Source organism: Fulmarus glacialis, unplaced genomic scaffold (assembly GCF_000690835.1).
Source record: "Fulmarus glacialis isolate BGI_N327 unplaced genomic scaffold, ASM69083v1 scaffold188, whole genome shotgun sequence".
NCBI lineage: Eukaryota > Metazoa > Chordata > Aves > Procellariiformes > Procellariidae > Fulmarus > Fulmarus glacialis.
In genome coordinates, this window is record NW_009226095.1 from 53,796 (window position 1) to 68,509 (window position 14,714).

At 41.9% G+C, this 14,714-nt stretch overlaps 1 protein-coding gene across 1 annotated transcript in view; it reads right to left on the bottom strand.

Moving 5' to 3' along the window:
• Positions 1-12,067, bottom strand: part of LOC104080320 (cytosolic phospholipase A2 epsilon-like) — a 25,157-nt gene extending 13,090 nt beyond the window's left edge. The window contains exons 1-5 of the mRNA XM_009582678.1: positions 11,899-12,067; positions 5,357-5,493; positions 1,778-1,909; positions 654-694; positions 170-212 (exon numbers count right to left, since the gene is read on the bottom strand). Of these exons, the coding sequence (XP_009580973.1) occupies positions 170-212; positions 654-694; positions 1,778-1,909; positions 5,357-5,493; positions 11,899-12,067 (522 nt within the window). The remainder of the gene's footprint in view (positions 1-169; positions 213-653; positions 695-1,777; positions 1,910-5,356; positions 5,494-11,898) is intronic.
• Between the last annotated feature and the right edge of the window lie 2,647 nt (positions 12,068-14,714).

The following is a 14,714-nucleotide window of genomic DNA, read 5'->3' on the forward strand; positions in this document are numbered from 1 at the left end:
ATAATACATCTTCCCGCAGGAAGCAGCACACAGGATGGCTGCCAGTGTCGGACCCCCATCTCCCTCCCCTCCAGCCCTGCCTGCAGCGAGGTGTTGGGGCACCTGCCAGATTCACCACTCCCATCTCTAGCATGAAAACGAACATAGAAGAGAAATAGTTTAAAATTACCACTAATACACCATTAGTGACAAGCTTTTCAGGAGGGACTGGACTGAAAGAGAGGAAAAAAAATGCAATCAGAACTAGTATGGCCTAAATACGTGCTTAAATGAACATCAAGGAATAACACTTTCCTTAAAGATTGCCTTGTCCAGCATAGTCTCAAATATGTCACTGATTTTTAATTTTGGGAGACATCTGAAATGTGGGTTCCTTATTTTTTTAATGATAATGGTAAACGATAGTAGTAACAAGCACAGTGGCTGTGGTTCTTATCATCCTTCTCCCTCTTCCAGCAAATAATGGGATAAATTAGTATCCAGGATGATTCTTGGTAGATAAGGAACACAGTGTTTTAGCCAATATGCAACTGATTTGATAAACACCAGCTGTTGCTGTGATGCTGAGCATTTTGAACTATATTATAGTAAATGTGTTTGACTGCTTGCTTTTGCAAAGTACAGTTCTTCAGTCCCGTATGGGTTTTACTCACATGCTCTCCGATGCAAACTCAACCTCCAACATCTCTTGCGTCTGTAAAAGATGAATTCATTATAAGCATGTGAATTCATTTTCTTTCTCACCAGCTATGGTTGTCAATGATTATTCTGGCTCCTGAAACAGCTCTTAAAATCAAATTTCCCTCCTACTCTAGGGTATGCTCAGATGACCGAAAGCTCTGAGCTTCGTTAACCGTCAGTCCTCAGGCTGACTGCAGTTGTGCATTTGGTGGTGAGGCAGGATAAAATGGTCACATAGGCAATCCCCAGTCTTAAGCCTGCAATAACGGTTGGCTTAAAACTGTCTAAAGCCTTGTTTTTCCCGTGTAACATTATCGGAAGACTGATACTGTTGGATAGCAGAGGGCATTCTCAATTCTTCTGATCGAAAGGACTCCTGTAATACGGACAATACATCAACCAGTCACCAGACAAGTTGATATAGACTGCCTGCCGATATCACCGTAGAGCTGAATACCAATACATACCCTATAAGAAAAGTCAGTGAAACAGCATATCTATAAAAGTATCTAAATCGGACATCCAGAGCCCATGTTGAAGTCATCATGTATGCCTCCAGGCACACTGAAGTAACGAGATAGCTACAGTAATTGGCCATCAATGGGTTTTAGCACCCCAGCATGGATCTTTGTGTTATATTCAGGTATACACAAAAGAATTACAGAGCAGGGTATCAGTTTTTAAGTGAATACTCCAACATCTGTGCCAGAGTATGCCCAAACTCACAAGTGCTGGTCCCAGGAAAAGAAATTCTAACAGGGAAACTTTGTGCCAGGGTGATTAAGTCTTTTATCGCCAACAAAATCTATTTGAGCAACAGAGTCAAGAGAAAGAAAAAAAGGGAACTCTGGTGTCCGAAAAACCCTGCTAAGAAGTTTGAGGAACTAATAAAATCCTTCCAGATTATGCCCAAGGTAGGGAGACAAACCTTGTCCACTTTGCTGAACAAGGTTTGGAAGGTATTTTACAGGATACATGAAGTGCAAACCAATAAGAAATAAACCCTCCCACCTACAACTGTTTTACAAGAAGTTATTTAGGAGGTAATACCAAAAATGTATTTCCTTCCTGTGGCCAAGGCAGTTTTATTCCTCACCTTTGGATTTAGCTGAAAAGTCAAACGAACAGATTCTCCAAGCTGGATTTTAGCAACATCAAAGAGGACAGTGAAGAGGAGGTCATCTTTAGTGATCGCATTTTCATCATAGATTTTTAGCTCAAGAATATTCTGTGAACAGAGGTACAGGATTACGAACATCTCTATTTTGAGACCTTACGGAGGCACAAGATGACGTGCTCAGCATGTTAAGTAAGACAGAGAAAGGATGAGGAGAAGTGAGAGAGCATGCACAACCTTTTCATCCACACAGAGTTGAAGAAATGTATTCTGAACCTAAAGTAGTTGGGTTTGTTGCTGATTTTCCCCTGCAGAGTAGTTTGAATGACAAAGGTTAGTAGAATCATTGAATATGTAGCTCCCATATTGAAAAACATGTTTGACCTCTAATTTGGTTTGAGGTCGCCACTTTTCCCTGAATTGCAGGAAAACATCTAGTGGTCAGGACTTTATTGTTAGTGGTGAAAAAAAATAAATCCTTGAATATAAGCAGTGATTAAAATATGTTAAGGAAGTGCCATATAACTACTGCATGGTTGCATAATTAGATCCTGTAAATTATTAAACAGATCACATGGAGATAATTACCATGGAATCTACAAAAACTGATATGTTTCTGTTAAATTGGTGACAAAATGCACAGAAAGCAGTAGAACAAAGGCCTGTTTCCATCGGATTATATCCTACGCCTCTCAGTCTCGTCTTCCTTCCTCCCACCGCACAAATCTCCTCCTCTGCCTCCTCCGTCACCTGCCTGTTTGGATGGACAGGAGGGGTAACAGCCCCTGCTGTGCCTGGCTGGTAGCTGCACGTGGGCTGGCTCAGAGGTGCCTCCCAGAGCGCTGAGCAAATTAACGGCTGTTTTCTCAGTGGGGAAATAATTCAGGCCTCTCTCCACAGATTCAGCAGCTCATTTGCATGTAAATTACAGGGACCTCTTAGCTTAGAGATTCTTACTTATCCATCAGATTTAACGGAAACTTGCTAAGAGGTTTGCTGCGTGTTAAAGACACATAGATAGGCACATGGTCTCACAAACACATGCGCAAAAAAGAGTGAGCACGTGAGCTTTGTTGCCTTTAAAAGTTCATAGTGAATCACAGGAAGGTCCATAACTAAATCTGACAAGTGATTGAATATACAAATATGCTGAAAGGAAGTTGATCCAGAATCCAAGTATTCAATTTTGACATCCATCATTTCTGTAAGAAACCAGCAAGTGAGAGACGGCAAGCTGTAGTGAACTTGAGTTTGCAGTTTGCTGTCAGAAGGCAAAGGCTGCTGCCCTTTAAGGCTGTATACGTAAATGCAACACACTGTGCTTCAGACAGAAAAAGAATTCTGTTTGGGGCTGGCAGGGTCAGCAGCGGGTTCCTGCCCACCACGCCTGCTAAGAGAAACGTACTGACGAGAGGCAGAGAGCAGCAGTCACAGCAATTTGGTTTACAGGCCATAAATAGCCTGTAAAGCATTACGGAAGGTGATAAATGGGATATGCTTAAAAGCAATAGTTTGCAGTTTGTAGAAGACAGGCTTACACTGAAGAGCAGATCAGTTTTCCTAGCTGTGATACTGCAACAGACTGTCCTTATTTGGCTAAAATGGCTGACTTATTTGCTTAGTGACGGCTTGATTTGAAGTCCCTCAGTCACTCCCAGCTAGCCAGGAGGGGCATGCACAGGGTGCTGGCTGGCTAAGGGAGATGGCTGGCTGCACCCCTGGGGTGCTGTGTGGGAAGCAGCTGGGGCTCTCTGGGCAGTCCACCGTTTCTATCCGCTCCTGACAGAGGATATGAGCAGCATCGCTGGGTGCCAAACAGAGCCGACCCTCGGCGGGGCTGCATGCCACCAGCTCCGGGCAGGGTGGCCTTCCTGCAGCCGGGGGAGCGCCGCCCACAGCACCAGCCCGGGAGGTGCTTTGTCAGACGTTCATCAAAACAGATGCCTCTCAGTAAACGTTCCCATTCCTGATGGGAACCAGCCCGACATACCCAAACAAGTTTTTCTCTTCCACGGTGGCAGCGTATTATATGATTTTACTGAGCTCTGGCTCCCATGATTTAGCGAGATGAATACCTCAAGGATGCACAAGACAGGCGAGGAGAAAATAACCAGACCAGCAGACTGTGGCTCTGCTCAGAAGGTAATGAGCAGAGAAATTGCAGTGTATGCAGAGAAACCTGTAAGAGCTTAATCTGTTGAGCCGAGAGAGCAGCGAGGCAGCAGTGCCAGAGCACTTTGGTTGTCCCAGATCCCCAGGACACATTTTGTGCAGCTCACATTGAAGCCACAGCGACCACCACTGCTGTTGCCACACACTGAAAATTACTGGGGCTAATGCCACATGTCTTGTCTTCTGCTGCAAACTTACTGCAAAGTAAACGTAAGGTCTTCCCAAATACTACTCCGTGAAGGACTAGTTCAAGCAGCTTCCTGTGACTAAAATATTTTTTTCAGGTGTTACATGTGGTATTGCAGTTTTGAAAGACCTGTCAGCCACAAACCATTGCAAGGAGTAGGTGTTCTGGTGCAAGAGTTGCAGATCAATGGGTGTTTGTTCCCATGCTGCAATGTTTGTCCCTTGCCTTTTGCCTCCCTAATAAACCTGCAGGGCTCATTAAAATTGTGCCTCACTGGTATTTTGAACGAAGTTGGAATTTTTTTAGGTCTGCAGGGAAAGCACTGGATGTAAGCCACAGATGGGCAGAGGTGTTACAGCCAAAAGCCATACCAAACAGGACCAGTACCACCTAACTCTGTGGAAGGAAGCCTGAGAACTTGTATCATGGACAACTTCTGCAGACAAAGGCAAGAAGGATTGTTCACTGGAGACCCTGTGGTGTAGCAACACTTTGAGCTATTCTGAATGCTCTTTTGGAGGAGCTTACAGATGCTCAAGAGAGCCGGGGGACTGGCCTGCTGATTTGGTACCTGGCAGAAGTGCCCTTGTCCTGCTCTGCCACCAGCACTAGGAAATAAAAGGTGCAAGTTGTAAAGCAGAGTTTGATTGCCCTAGGTGTGAAGTAAGCTCGGTTTACTTGGCCTACCACTGATCTTTGTGGATTTCTGGACTCCGATGCTGAGGCTGTCTTTTGGAGGAACTGGATAGTGGGACTTGCAAATCTTCTTAAGCTCTAACATTTATCATCACAGTAAAAGCTCAGCTGGTCTTCTTTTGCAAACTTTAACATGTTGTTTTGTGATTTTTTTTTTATTACAGGTTGTTCCAAAGGAATAGGAAAAAAGTACAGCATTGTGATGCTTCCACTACTTAGCTCATACATGTCTTTTACGCTGTTCAGTTTACTCTGAAATTCTCACCTTTACTCTTGAAAAGCAGTGGTTAAAAAAAAAAAAAAAAAAGAAAAAGAAAAAGTGAAGTGATAGAACATTATATGAATATTTGTGAAATATCTTGGCTATCTTTTATGTTACTCCACATCCCCTTACCCACATCCTTGTAGTCCCTCACACATATTTATTTTTGTGGTACCCTACATACCAATCACACAATAAGATCTCTGCCCCAAAAGAAAAACAAATGCACTCTGCATCTTACTTTTACTTGGCTCTGGATCCTGAAGCAAAATGTTTCATTCCACACTGGATCTTTGCAGTTCTTGATGGTTTTGGTCCGGACAGTCTCAGGGGAAGCAGTGGGCAAGGACAGGCTTACATAGCAATCAGTTTGACTAACTGTATTTGAAAAGATATATAGTAACTAAAAAATTACTATAAATATCTTAGATTATAGCTTTATAGCACTGTATAGACAGCAAGCTGCAAAAAGGAGATATTGTTTCTATTACTTTTCTTACAGGTCTTTATTCAACAGCACTCATTACTATTTGTTCCCCCCTGCAGGTGGGAGCTCTGGTCGTTAATGGAGATTCAAAGAAGCCACTGCAATAAAGATAACTGGTAACAAAAAATCATGCAGAGCTAATTTTACTTAATGAAACCCATTATTGGTATGTCCCCTGTTTGTTGCAAATCAACAGATTTCTGTGATGGAGAAGAAAAAGGTTTACATTTTAAGAGAACAAAGGGTAAAATACTTATTTAACTCTTTGAGCATTGAGACAAGGGGCTAACTTTGTCCTTCGCTCTTGAGAGGGGAACAGAAGAGCTAAGGAGGGTCGGGGTATGAAGGATCTTCCCCCTCTGGTCTGCTGCCTCCACATAGCTGTAGCCCATGTAATGAGCCAACTGTCTCACCCAACATGCGGTCACATCCCTTCACCGTCAACAAATATGCAAAAATAGCGATGCACTTTTATCTTACTCATTTAAACTCTGAGCCTTGATAGTGAGGAAACGTCTAATTTCTGAGAAAGGTGTTAATGTAAAACAAGGTTGCACAGTTAGCTACGAGTATGGCATTAAATCTTCATAATACACAGGGGCTGCTTTGGGGTGGGCTCCCAGGAACCCAGCAATTGGGGCAAACAGCCTCCCGGCCGGGGGAGCACAGCTATGCCAGGCACCGCCGCAGGGTGTTGACGAGTTGCCTCTTAGGGATTGCCAGAGTTTTTGGGTGAGAGGCAGGTTGGGTACTTGTATGTCTGTGCAACTAACTTTCCTTTTGTGTGCTAACCTGATGTATGTAGAGTATTCGGTGGTTAGGATTCTCTCTGATAGTGCTAAGAAGATGATGGGGTTTTTAGCAGGGAGCAGTGCTGGGCATCTGCTCCTAAGTGAATGAAAGAGTTGCTATCTCATGAACCTGTGGTAATAAACCTTCACTGAAAATACGGTGAAGAGTGGTGGGACTTGCTCTCTCTACACTGTCGTTCAGCCTTTCCAACCCTCCCATTTGGAGCAAATCTGCTGTCCTTCAGTCCTGTACACTGTTTGCACTCATTTTTAGACAATGGACATTTCTTTTCTCTACTGGGCAACTACAGCTGTCTCTAATGTCTTCAGCTCTAAGAACCTGTTTTGTAACCACACTAACAGGTCAGTTTTGGGTGTAAAAACAGACAGTTCGGTACTGTGGGATACATGGTGAGAGGCAGCATGACCAAGTGGGTAACCTGCTGGAAAAGGTCTCATGACACATTGGCTTCAGTCCCAGCTCTGGTCCAGGCTGCTGAGTCACTCTGGGCAATTGCTTCCATTTAAATTTATCTTGCTTCTCTATCTGCATTTCCCCATCAATAAAACAGCGATAACAATCCTTTCCTCTTTTGTAATCTGCTTTGGCATCCCATGATTAAAAGCATTATACAAAAAATAACTACTATTATTAATATTTCCACATGACCCACAAGAAGAGCACCTTATCGGTAATCATGTTATTCTTTCTCTAGGAGTCTCTCGGTTCTCATTCTACACTTTCTTTAAACTTGTGGTGTAACCCATGTGGCAATGAATAGGTGTTGCTTAAAGCAATTTGTGCAATCAGGTTATGTATGATTTCTCTTTCAAGTCTTCTGATACTGTCTGAAGGTGAAACATCTTCCAGTTTTCATCATGCATTTGATAGTTTCCCCCTTACTGTCCATAGCAGGGAAGAAATTACTTCAATATAGCAATTGCAGCTGTCTATAATTCTTGTAAGTAATATTAGGATATTTTTAGACTTATTACTGCAATTTTAAAATGCAGAATATGTGCAATGTACCTGTAGATAACAATTTACTGGTAAAAGAGCTTATAAAATAATTTCTTTAGCTCTCTCACCCACAATATTTCCTACAATTCTTCCATTGATTTTTAACATTTGAAACATAAAATATTAACTTTGCATAGTTACTTCCTCAGATGGTGTCAGAGAAGCAGATAAGAGTGAGAATACCTGTTTCTTCAGCAACTGTATCTGACAGTTACAGACTACTGATATATGTGTGGTTTAGAGAATTTGTTCATTTATGGTCTGGTATATATCTTTGTTGTACATACTAGCTATTAATCCTGATTTAGAAGACAGGCATTTAATATTTTCAGAGTATCAAAGAAGCCCTAAACTTGTGACTTATAATCTTGACCTAGGTAGAGCTGTGGCGGGATCTCTGTTCAGTCCTTCATCCTCTCTGAACACAATAGACCTATACCCAGCTTGAGAAGTTAGTCCAGTCCTTAGCAAGGCTGTTCACCCTTAATGAGAGCAACAACAAAGTCCCACAACCTGATGAGCCACATGTGACACCAGCTCAGTTAACAACCAGCAAGGCCTCAGTCTCAACATAGCCCAAGACAAGCATGCAAATAGAATAGAATAGAATAGAATCATTTAGGATGGAAAGGACCTTTAAGATTATCAAGTCCAATTGTTAACCTAGCGCTGCCAAGTCCACCACTAAACCATATCCCTAACTACCACATCTACATGTCTTTTAAATACCTCCAGGGATGGTCACTCCACCATTTCCCTGGGCAGCCTGTTCCAGAGCTTGACAACCCTTTCGGTGAAGAAATTTTCCTATTATCCAATCAAAACCTCCCCTGGTGCAACTTGAGGCCGATAGATGCAGATAGAGACAAAGATATTTTAATCTGAAAACAAGCAATTACAGCCAGGCCACGGCATGAAGAATAACAAATTATGCCCCAGAACTATAATATTGCAGGACTTACCTGGTAACTTATACATACAACACAGATTTAGATAAATTTTGGACCAGATCCCAAATACACAGTATTAAATGTAAGTGCAGGTGATGAGATTTATCACTGAGATCTCTTTGCATACACTCCCAGCCCTGGACAGGAGCAAATGGATGCTCAGCGTCTTCCATGTTCCAGTTCTCTTCCAGTCTCTACCTCCCTCCACCGTAAAAGACTTTGACCATTACCAGCTATTAAAATTAAACATGTCCAGATTGAAGAGGATTGACTTAGACAGCCTGGCATATGAAAAAGAGCTGAAAGAATTGAGTTTGTTAATTCAACAACAAGAACAACAACAACAACAAAGACTGTCAAATAACATGGTAATAGTCAGTTCTGTAATGCCCAAATGATTGATACAAAGAGGACAATGATCAGTGGCTCTGTGAGACCAGAGGGAAATAAACAAAGACAAATATTAGGAAAACTGCTCCAGCTCTAAGAGAGTTAGCTCTAGCAAGAGAGGTTTTATAAATTTTCTAGGTAACTCATTTCAGAGGGCACTGGTACCCAGAAATGCAACAAAGAGTGACAGACAAGGTAAACTTGATCCTGCTTCAGGAGAAGAGGACCAGCCCAGGTGAACCTACAAGGTGTCATATGGAATTGTTGCCACGTGATGCCCATGTTTATGCTGGAAGGCAATAAACAGGATAATCATGTCACACCAATTACATTGCATGGAAACCAACTAACCGGTCTCCCTGCCAGCCTTGACTGTCAGGAAAGGAAGTGATAGGACACCCTTATACTGTACACCAGCCCAAATCAACTCCCAGATATCCCAGAGTGCAGTCTCCAAAACAATCGCAAACCTCCTTCTTTGACACGTATGAAGTAAGACTGTAAGTTCATTGGAAAAGTTGCCACCTTTCCTTTCCAAAAACATGCAGGGTCCACGTAACAAGGCCTAAATCCATACCTAGGGCCTCCATGTACCATCCCAATAGAGTCGTCAAAAGGAAACAATACAAAAAGCAACACGATATAACGCAGAGATGCCCACAGACAGCTGTGCTACAACTTCTCCTATCCACCCCAACTCCTCCATGAAGCAACAGGGGATAAATTATATTAACTAAGTGGCATTTGGGGTATGTGTAGCTGTTCTTGGAAGATTTGTTCATGCTAACAGAGGCACAGGTGTCATTAGATCACCCTTATATATGCTCTCTTTTGGTAAAGTGGAACTAGAAATCATGTATTTCCATAGGTACGCCTGTTTTTCGACTTTTCGTAAGCATTGCCACTATTTCACTCTTCCCACTCTCAGAGTGTCAGCCAGTAAGAACGAAAAAGCCACATATTTTTGGCCAAGAGGTATTATTAAGAGGTCAGACTTTCTTTGTTCCACCTCAGACCCTCTTGCAGTGATATGTGGTGCAATCTCACATCTATCACTGGAAAATATTTTTTTGAAAGTTCTTTCATTTCCATTTAAAAATAAACTAGCCGAAAATTAGGTCTTGGCCAGACATCGACCCTGTTGGCAGTTAGAACTGCTGGGCATCTGAAGAAACCATTATCAGAGGAAAACACCGTGGAAACAGACTTGGAAACAGGCTGCAAGCAGCACACAGAAGTGCCTCGGATTTCAAACAAAATGGGAGTGGGTACAAAATCGTATACCAGAAGCAGCTGAACCAACAGATTAACACTCACAAATTTTCTTTCTTCTGAAAATATTCCCAAGAATGTTATTCAACCAGTAAGGGAATAGAAACAAAAATGTTTTTAATGTGTAGCTAAAACTAACATATTTTTTGCCTTACACATCATTATTTTGACTCAGAAATGCCTCTGACATGCTTTATAAAAACATGTAGTTATGGTACTTTTTCTCATATTCTCCTCCAGGAGGATTTTTCTGAAAAAGCAGGAGCAATACATGATTACATCATGGGAGGTGTAATCTTCTGCAGGAACTGAGGCTAAGCTGCAGCACTAACAGTACACTGCAGCAGTAATTCCAGTTTGAATTTTTTAATTGAGATTCAGAGTTTTGAAATCAAAACTTTGCTACTAAATGACAAACTTTATGGCAGTTCTCCTAGGGAGGGACACTCCTCCTAGATATCTTTTTTTGCAAGTAAAATTTGGTACTGAATGGGAAGCTGCCAAAAAAGCTGTAGCCCAGTATGATAGCAAAGACAAGGTCAGCTGACTGGCATGAGGTGTTTTTCTTTCACTGGGTTTGGAGTTTCTGAAAACCAGAAAGTGCTTGCAAATATGATGAGTGAGGTTAGAAATAACCCAGTCTCATAGGAAGCAGCTAGCACTGCTAATCTGTAGGAGTTTACTGTAGATTCTGTACACATAAATAAAAATAGATACCTGTAGGTGTTCTTTGGTTTTTATGGTGGGGATGGAAGAGTTATGCTAAGGAAATAGCATGGAAATAATAAGATACATTGTTATAACTAAGTAACAAAAGTAGGGTGCAATGTCACCTCATTCCCTCACATGACGGTTTGCAGCAGCCAATATGAAGGTAAAGACGTCAATGCTGATGAGTTAATTTGGTAAGAAAAATTCCGTAACATACTGGAACAACTCACTGGAAGCAAGAGTGTTTACACCACAATGTAAATGGGTCTTTGTGTGCCTGAGAATTCAGCCCAAGGCCTGTAAATGTCAGTCACCATTTTGTGAACTAAATTTTGGACCTACAGGGCATAACACACAGGTGAAGATTACAGTCTGATTGTTTCGGTTTATTTGTTAAAGAGAGAGTTCATTCAGCCTAGATTAAAAGCTTACACTGCAGCAATGGTTCATCCTGACATAAATACTATGACTTGGGTGCGTTGCCAACATGCACTTGCTTGTCGCAGCCAAGTCTTCACATTTTATACGTCTGTTCTACACAGATGTCACCATCAGTTTCTTTTACATCAAAGTAAGCCACAGATAAACACACAGCCTCCAGACTGTCGTTTATCACAAGACTACAATTACTCCTATTTTCACAGAGCTGATATTCTGACTGGAGTCCTCCAGGACTCCCAACTGATCTAGCAGGCTACAGCAACTTTCCTGCGAGTGAGAATGAATGAAAGCATTAAGAATTGATATATCTGACTTACAAGCACCATTCATACCCAAGACCCCTTTTGTCTAGTTTCCATTCTTGAACTGAAAGGGAACTCTTTAAAAAAGGGTAGTCAAGATTCGTCCTGAACAAATAGGAAAAGGTGAATGCCTTTGCCAGGCAGCCGTTCAAAAAGATTGCCAATTTAATAGCAGAATGCGAAGCAAACACCAGCACCGACGTTTGTGAGTGAATCTTACTTTTAACCTTCACTGGCTACCACTGCAGCACGACTTTATTGGCTCCTGCTGAGGATACAGCCATACAAAGTGCCCGGGAGAGAAGCCATAGTCTCACGTGGACACCCTCACGTTTCTTTTCAGCAATACGGACTATCACAGCCATGTTAAATCTAGCCTCTCTACTTTACATTGGCTTCCCACATAATAGCAAATCACATCCGGGTTCTTGGTCCTTATCTACGAGGTAATCAATGTCCTCGGAAAAAGGTTGCCTGAAGCCCCGCTCTGGACACCATCGCTGATAAAGGTCCTCAAGTTCTGTGAATCTCGCCTGTGGGCAAGGCTTTCCCCGGCACTGCTCTGAGTCTTCAGAATAAACCTTCATGGGGACTAAGACATACCACAGGCCTTACCACATTGTGCTTTTAGCATACGGCTCACCTCAGCAGCACTCATCTAGACGTGTGTGAAAGAGCACTAAGAGAGCACAGACGCATAAAACAAAACAGGTCTCTGCTCAGAGGGTACGGGAAAGAATGAGTCACTGATTAGAGATACCAGTCACAGTGCTTAACGCATAACTGGATGAACTGCAGATACTGCTGTCTTGATGAAACCGGAACAACCAGGAGAGAACTAGAATAGATTCTACAGGTTCTTTAACAGTGTATAAGAAAATCTCTTGGGAATCAATGAACAAAAATGCATTTAAAAGTATTTTTCACAATAAAATACCAAAGGTGAGGAGTTGTACCTTCTTCTCATCAAAGGAATACCTCAAAAATCCTGAAGCAATAAGTAAATGTCTGTATCAATCTTCATATTCTGTATGAACTTCTTTGAATGTCGCACATATAACCACTAAAAGTCCTGTAAACACAGATCTGCTGATACTCAGTTTGTGGTTACTGCTCAGTGTCCAGCAAAGTATACTTTGGTCCTAAACTCAATACATGCTTGTGCAATATTAAGCAGGATATAGAGTAAAATATGGTCCTTAGCAAGGATGATCAAAAATGCCAAGGTACAATAACTTTTAAGAAGATGTGGGAGACTCTAAACAAGGGAAAAGGCAATGCTCAACTTGGTTTCGTAAGTGGTGAGAAGGTGTTACACAGCTCAGCCCAAAGAAATTTGTAAATATAGAAAGCCTATTCAGAAATTAAAGCACATACTTCATCATCATTATCTGTGTACAACTGCTGAAGTTGTTTACATATGTTTGAAAGAAACTGCATGCTAGTCTTGTGCTGTCTGTGTTATTTATTAGCACAGCACTTCATGAAATGTGTCTCAGCTCTTGCAGAAACCTCCATCCAGGCCTGCTGGAACTTTCCGAGTGCAAACTAGGAAGTCACGTCCTGAGCAGAGTCTGCCACTGCCTTTTAACTCTGCAAGCCAAATGGCAGAGGAGGAGTGAAGGATCATGAATCGCTGCATCGACCTGTGTCCTCTCAAAGCACTATGTGGTTCTACATTGCTGCCATCGTCACCTACTCATTCCAGCCTCTCTTCTCCACCCAAGCTTCTCTCGTGTTCATTTCCATTGCCTCCACCCTTTTCAAACCTGTTTTAAACCAGGTTTTGACATTTAAAAAAATTATAAAACATTTGAAAACCTGTTTCAACCTGTTAATTAGAAGCCGCCTCAAAACAAGAGAATAATGAAGTCTACGAGGAACATGTAGTACCATCACAAAAGGCTTTAAAGATCATCCCTCTTCAGTGAAGGACAACAGCTGCAATACCACCCGTGCTGGTACGGTATTAGAGCACGGTAGCTGCTCTCACCTTTGCCTTTGAGACAGAGATGAGCCCAACATTTACCTAAAGTTGTTTACCCCTTTTACCAGTCCTTCAACCAGTAATCAGTTCATCATCCTAATGCCCCTGTGGGGCTCCTAATGCCCTTGTTGCATTCCTTGCCTTGGAGATGAGGAACTAAGGTTTCAAGGAAACTTATCTTCTCCAAGGTTACACCAAGAGTCTGGGGGAAGTCATGGGGGAACATCGCCCATAATACCTTTAACCACCAGAACAGCTTTCTGTTCTCGCACACAGAAGCCAGCACGGCTGTGAGAAGATGCATGTGTACCTATGTACAATCCATTGACACCTAGTAGTAGAGATGCAATTATTCCCAAAAGCTATAAGGATGTGCCCTGATCAAGATCCCTAAACAAATAACATATTAATGAGCTCCTTGATTATACATAGCACGGTCCTTTTTAGTGGCAGCTTATGATACTATGAAGGCACAGCGCAGGCTTTTCATCTCCACACTTCTTACCATGTATACAATACAATACAATATAATTGCATAAAATACAACATACACTACACAATACACTCCATCATGGCGTTTCTGCCAACAATACTTTAAAGACTTGAGAAAGGGAAAAACCTCAAAATAATCTCTTAGACTAGAGAGCACAAAATGTGTGATCTGAGGGAAACTAGGTTTTTGCATGTGTTTAGATGGTAGCAATGGACTGAGGAAGAGTGGGAGCAGAGCTGGGTAATATAAGTGGATAAAACCAAACAGAAGATTGAATGGAAAGGAGCAGAGGTTGTTAACAACTGCAACTGTGAAGTTGATTCACATGATATTCATTGAGATTACCCATTAATTTGTTACTCATATTATTAACTGTGGTTATGACTTCGTTATTATAAACATCAGTCAGGGCCAGGGCTCCATTTTGGCAGGTACCTTAGTAGTTACACAATTAGCTCTTGATCTTGATCTAACCAGCTTACAAAAACAGTCAGAAAAGCCCGGCTTCAGAATATGACATCACAGGGAGGAGCTTCTGGTGATTAACAGTTGCTTTTATACCTGTTTGTTTCAGTTTCTTAACCAGTGAGGAAATCCTTGTTTACAGACCTTGTTGCAACTTGGCAGCTATCCACGTAACTACTTCTCTGTCCTTGTGCAGATTCCTATCGCCAAGCATTTGTCCTGGGCTGCTTTTAGGATTTCTCTCCATTAATGCAAACGCAACTGGTTTTGGCTGGGATAGAGTTCATTT